This window comes from Nematolebias whitei, chromosome 15, assembly GCF_014905685.2.
Source record: "Nematolebias whitei isolate Nwh7 chromosome 15, NemWhi1, whole genome shotgun sequence".
In the NCBI taxonomy this organism is placed as follows: Eukaryota; Metazoa; Chordata; class Actinopteri; order Cyprinodontiformes; family Rivulidae; genus Nematolebias; species Nematolebias whitei.
Genome location: NC_056512.1, coordinates 38,275,239 through 38,281,366, shown reverse-complemented (window position 1 = coordinate 38,281,366; position 6,128 = coordinate 38,275,239). Strand labels below are relative to the sequence as shown.

General features: G+C 42.9%; 1 protein-coding gene across 1 annotated transcript; it reads right to left on the bottom strand.

Moving 5' to 3' along the window:
* Positions 1 to 2,961: 2,961 nt before the first annotated feature.
* On the bottom strand, positions 2,962 to 5,588 carry csf3a (colony stimulating factor 3 (granulocyte) a). Its single transcript, XM_037688653.1, has 5 exons — positions 5,349 to 5,588; positions 4,973 to 5,145; positions 4,776 to 4,886; positions 3,272 to 3,403; positions 2,962 to 3,192 (listed from the first exon to the last, which is right to left on the bottom strand). Exons 1-5 carry the CDS (start codon positions 5,362 to 5,364, stop codon positions 3,001 to 3,003), a joined length of 624 nt encoding a protein of 207 aa, XP_037544581.1. The 5' UTR covers positions 5,365 to 5,588; the 3' UTR covers positions 2,962 to 3,000.
* Positions 5,589 to 6,128: the final 540 nt, after the last annotated feature.

Below are 6,128 nucleotides of genomic sequence, written 5' to 3'. Positions count from 1 at the left end.
GTCATGTTGTTTTGTGTCATTGTCATATTGTTGTCATGTTGTTTTGTATCATTGTCATATTGTAGTCATGTTGTTTTGTCATTGTCATGTTATTGTCATGTTGTTAAGATGTTGTCATGTTGTCATGCTGTCATGTTGTTGTCATGTTATTTTGTGTCATTGTCATGTTTTTGACATGTTGTTGTTAAGATGTTGTCATGCTGTCATGTTGTTGTTGTCATGACGCTTTGTGTCATTGGCATGTTGTTGTTATGTTGTTTTGTGTCATTGTCATGTTGTTGTGTTGGTGACATGCTGTTGTCATGTTGAGGCAGATGTTGACTGCTGGGTGGAGATGCTGACACACACGCATGCACACACACACACACACACATACACTGTGTTGTATGAAAAAAGACACACAACGTTCCAGAAGGAAAAACACAGCGTCCGATACAGAAGGACGAAGATGATGGATGGGAGAATATGGAGGATGAAAAGGAACATGACACAGACAGACAGACAGACGGACAGACAACTGTTCTCACCTCTCTGTGCGTCTCCCTCTGATGAAGTCATGGCCCGTCTCCCTCTCTTCCCTCTGCCTCCAGCAGCAGCTGATGAAGGAGGACTACAACTCCCAGAGTTCCACGGGGCACCGCTCAGACAGGACACGGTGTGAGGCTGCAGCAGAGAATTCTGGGTGATGTAGTTCCCTTCTCGGGGAATCTGGCTCGGCTGCAAAGAGTCTGCTGGTGAGCAGAGAGTGAATGCTGCTTCACCGCTACTCAGCAGAAACACTGCAGCCTCCAGCTGAACCAGCAGCTCCGAGGAGGGGGGGGGAGGAGGGGGGGAGACGAATGGATGAAGACCGCGAATGATGAAGATGAAGAGGGAGGGACGAAAGGAAACCATCAGCAGAGAATGATGAGACAGAAAAATCTGATGAAACACCTGCAAAACTGGATGATTTACAGCTTCATGCAATAAAAACAAAGATATTTTCTGAATAATTAAAAAAAACAAAATAAAACGTTTAAATGTTTTTCTTTTACTTTACATGAAGGGTGTTTACTGTTGAAAAGAAAAATGTGATATTTGTTTTAATTCCTTTAAAGACCATCTTTAAAGACTTTAAAATGCTAATGTTTACTTTGTTTTTGTTTGTTTTGTTTGCTTTTGTTTCGTTTTTATATAATTTATCCAATTTACTTTTCATTTTATATGATTGTTTATTGTTGTCTGAACCCAATCTGTGTTCTTTGTTTAAATCAGATCTCTGTTGTAGAGTCCTCGAGACTAACCTGTAGAAATAAGGTTAAATAAGGTTGAATGAAGTGGTGTTTACCGGCGAGCTCCCCACAGGATTTTAACCGGAGACTGCAGCGCCCCCTGCTGGCTGGAGCCTCACACTGCAGCTATTTATTTATTATTTATTTTTTGACACTCCAGGAATAAATTTACTGAACTGTAATTAAAAATATCAACTGATATTTATTATAAACCACAATGAACTCACCCGGGCTGTGATTAAGTTTATTCTAGAGTCAACAGAGCCTTTTCCTACTTCGCTCCTCGATCCTGGAACACCTTGCAACAAGATTTGAAGCTCTCGACCTTGACCTCTCTAGAGGCTTCAAACATCAGCTAAGTTCATGTCAAAAACCAACGCAGACGTTTCTGTTTATAGCATTTTACACCGTTTTTATAATGTAGCTGTTTTTTTTAGTTTTATATCTTATCTTTTTTCAAAGCAATAGAGATTAAAATATAATTACATTCTGAATATAAACATAATAAAATAAACATTACAAAATATAAAAATGAAGAAATTTATTGTACAAATATATAAATAAAAACAAGACATTTTAAAAATATCTTTAATTCTGAAATACAAACTTTTTGTTGGAAATGTATAAAATCAATTTTTTTGTTGTTGAAAAATAAAAATATTTTATTCTGGAATACAGACAATACATTTTAAAATATAAAAATATCAAGTCCATTTATTGCAAAATGTAAACATTTTATTTTGAAAAATTTGCATATTGTGAAACAGATAAACTATTTTTAAGAGTAAAAACAATAAATCTTTTGGTGAGCTTAACGCCAATACATTTATTTTGAAAAATAAAAACATGGTTGGTCAGTCGGGTCCATCTGAGCTCATGTGACGCAACATGGCTGTGATGTCATCTCTGACATCATCACTGTTTGTCCAATCACAGAAATGTCTCGCCTCTCTCTGAGCAGCGTTTGATTCAACCTTTTTGATGCCTTCATTTTTTCGCAAACATCCAAATAAATAAAATAAATAATAAATAACTGCAATAAATAAAAACATAAATAAACTGCAGCTCATTTTACAGACAATAAATATTCTAAATAAAAGTTTCTGGTTTTGATTGTTTTGGATTAAAAGTCTGTTTTATGAGCTGCTATAAATTAAATTAATTAATTTTCACCTGACAGGTGGGCTCTCACGAGGTTCTGAACCCTCGGGGAGGAGCACCAAGCGGGCCCGGACCTGCAGAGAACCAGAACACCGGATTCCTGCAAGGTCTGTAAACATCCAGCGGCTGGCAGGAATCCCGCTCCTGCTGATCCTCGGAGCGATACCGCAGCTCGGCGTGCCGAGACTCAGCCCCGGACCTCCAGCAAGTTCTGGACCGATCCGGCAGGGTTCTGGGTTTGGTTCTGGTGGTAAATCTGCACTCTTCAGTTCTACTCAAACCACATAATACTTCTGTAGAACTTCAGGGGGATGGACCCAAGGACATGATACAGAAACAGAACCGTCCTCTTCATCAGAACCTTCAGGCTCTACTGTGGTTCTGACAAAGAGTTGTTTGCGGGTCGGGTCTTTCTAAAACCTCATCAGTTTCAAACAAGAGGCTGATCTGATCCGGACATACAAAGATCCTTTGGTTCTGATCCTGCAGGTCTGTCAGGTGAACAGAAGTTACAGACGTTCCTGTGGGTCCTTGAATGCAACGTGGCGTACTCCCTGGTGGGCGGAGCTTAGTGTGTGCCTGCAGCTCTGTAGTGGAGGACTCTGAAGGTCCGGATCAGGTCGTGGCAGAAGGACCGCAGCTGCATCAGCGTTAAGTGGACCGCCACCTGGACACTGTAGCTGTCCTGAAAACGAGAGACCGGGTCCAGACCGGGGTTCTGATCCGAATCGTCGCCTGCGAGCTGAGCCACCTCCTTCAGCTGAAACACAGAGAGCCGTTAGCCAATCAGACAGTTGATCACATGACCACAAGTCAGATCACATGACCTGGAGCTGCACCTTATTGATGTGTGTCAGCAGGTCTCTGAGGTCGGACCTCAGGTCCTCCAGACCGCTCAAGTTCTGGGACAGAACCGCCAGCAGGTTCTGGTACAGCTGAATGCCCGCAGACATGCGGCTGACACACGTGTCCTGTGGGGGGAAACACACAAACGCATCACGTTAAACCTGGCAGGGAGTCTGAGGCCAGCAGAGAAGAAACAGATTCATAGACACCAAGGACCCAAAGACCTGAACCAGAACCAACTCAGACTGGCCCATTCCTCTGTTCGAGTCGCATTACAAATAAAGTTACAGTAGTCCCTCGTTTATCGCGGGGGATTCATATCCTGAAGCCCCGCGATAAGTGAAAAACCACGAAGTAGGAATAGTAGTACAAGTAGTAAGTAGTAGTTTATTATTGTATGTATGTATATATATATTTTTTTATATATATAATATATAGGTGTTTTAAACCCATCCCACACTCTTGCGATATTCTAAACAATGTTTCTAAACTCTAAACGCTCTAAAAGAGACAGAGTGTCATGATTTCAACTCCCTGCCAGCGCTCTCGGCCACGCCCACTTCTCCGCTGCAGAGCAGTGATCCTGACACGCTGCAGGAGGAAGCTTCTTCTGCAGCGTGGGCTGCACAAAGATGTAGCAGGTGCTAAATAATTTCAAATAATTCATTTTAAATAAAAATCCCATGCCGATCGTGCGGCTCATCCATCAATCAGCCAATTGTGTCTCATGTCCAATCTTATTTTGAAAAACCGCAACAAAGCAAGTCCGTGATAAACGAACTTTGAAGTAGCGAGGGACTTCTGTATCTTTATTTAAAATAAAATAAAAAACTTCCTCAAAATCCAACAGAAGACCTTGATTAACCAACAGGAGCTCATCAAAAGAACCCTTCCAGAACCTTTAGGTTCACTCCAGTCTCATAGGACCCCCTGAAGGACCACTGCTACCAAAAAACCTTCTCAAAGAACTCAAAAACCTGGTCCTCCGTGAACCAGTGAGCCTCCAGGTAACCAAGACAACCTAAATGATCCATAACCTTCCCTGGTGTACCTCCAGAACCACTCCAGAACCACTGCAGGACCACCACAGGACTTACGGACCATCTTCTGAGGGTCAAGAAAATGTTTCAGGAACAAGTAAAAGAAACAAACTGAAGACAAGAACTTCAAGGATCCTGAAGACCTCACAAAAGACTTGAAGAATCCCAAAGACGGACCAAAAACCTTAAAAGTCCATCACATCATCAAACACCTGAAAGAGACTATATCAAATACGGTACTCATCTCTTCCAAAGACCCAAAGGACCTTTGAGCTTCCACAAGAACTTTGAACCACAGAACCTTCTGAAGAAGACGAGCAGTCACATTCACCCAGTCAACCCCCTGAGATGACCTGGACCTAGTTCTCCAGCTAACAGACGGAACCTTCTGGTTCTTCTCAGAATCACTTCAGTCTCTGCAGAAACCTCAAGACCCTCCAGAGACCCTCAGACTGACCAGGGTGAAGTGTTCCGACAGCTTCTTGAGGACGGGGGCCGCAGGAATTCCCAGGGATACCTCCATCATCTGCAGGTTGGACATCTGAGTGGAGGACTCAAGGCCGAGACCCTGAGGAGGACACGACGCAGTTAAAGACAGATGAAGAAGAAAAAGGAGGCGGAGCCCAGCAGAACCGTCCAATCAGGTCTCTGTACCTGGATGCTGACGGCGGCGCTGTGCGCTGCAGGGATGTCCTTCAGGATTTTCTCCACCAGCGTCTTCGCTTGCGTGGCCGTCTCCTCGAACGCCGGCGGGAGGCTGGACAGCGAGCCGACGGGAGCTGACTGGACCGAAGATGTGAACAGAAAGCAGCTCAGCAAGAAGACAGCTGGAAACAGGAAATGGTTTTAGTTAAACAGGAAGCACGAGGAGATCAATTAAAATATCAAACATCTGATTGGTGATCAGTTTTCAAACATTTATAAACTAATGTTTATGTTTTGGCACCATCAGGCTTCCGTACCACCCTCCTGTCTCTGAGTCCGTACTGAAACCAGGTTTGTGTCACGGGTCCCAGGTGTGTGGATCTACCTGTCCAGGTGTCCATGTCTGTCAGGGGGGCGGTGTGTGTCCGTGTCTCGGTTCGTGTCCTCTCCGAAGCTCCGGAAGTTCGTTTTCAGCTTCCATTTGTGGCCGTTTGGACCTTTTATGCGCGCGCTCAGCTGCGGGGTTTTCCATTGACAGGAACCGGAGTCATCCCGGAGTCACACTGTAAACCCGAAGTTACGAAGTCTCTGAAAACCTGACTGCGTCACGGGGAGGGAGTGGGGCGCGTGCGCAGTGACGGCTGCGCAGAACCCTGCAGGAGTCTCGGCAGGTGAGACACGTGACTGCACACCTTTTGGAGGAGAAACCGGATCAGATTAAACTCAGGTTTTTATGTTTCCAAAAAAGTTAAATCTGGTCCTCTGGACATTCCAAAAAAAAAAAAACAAAGCAAAACAACAAAAATATTTTTTATGTTTCAGTCAAATCTGAACGAGAATCTATGAAAAAAACAAAAAAACTTTAATCTAAAAACACACATTTAACCTTCAAATTCCTCCCGAGAGATAAATAAATGCATTAATGTTTCTCTTTTTGTTAGTTTTTATTGAGCAGATTCTGTTTTTAGATGAGTTAGTTTAAATGTTTGTTTTTTAAATCTTCTGACTGGTTTTTATTTCCTGCAGCTGAAATACCATACCACTTTATTTATAAAGCACTTAAAACAGCTGCAAAGCCAACCAAAGGGCTGTACAGACAAAACAACAGGTAACACACAAAGCAATATACAAAATGAGGTAAATCAGAATATAGACATAAAAACAA

What these genes read in the sequence shown, in the direction of transcription:
- csf3a (XM_037688653.1), bottom strand. An exon ending in GCGCCGCCGTCAGCATCCAG is followed by an intron (nt 4,887 to 4,972) that starts GTACAGAGACCT and finishes TGTCCTCCTCAG; the next exon opens with GGTCTCGGCCTTGAGTCCTC. An exon ending in TGTCGGAACACTTCACCCTG is followed by an intron (nt 3,404 to 4,775) that starts GTCAGTCTGAGG and finishes TTCCCCCCACAG; the next exon opens with GACACGTGTGTCAGCCGCAT.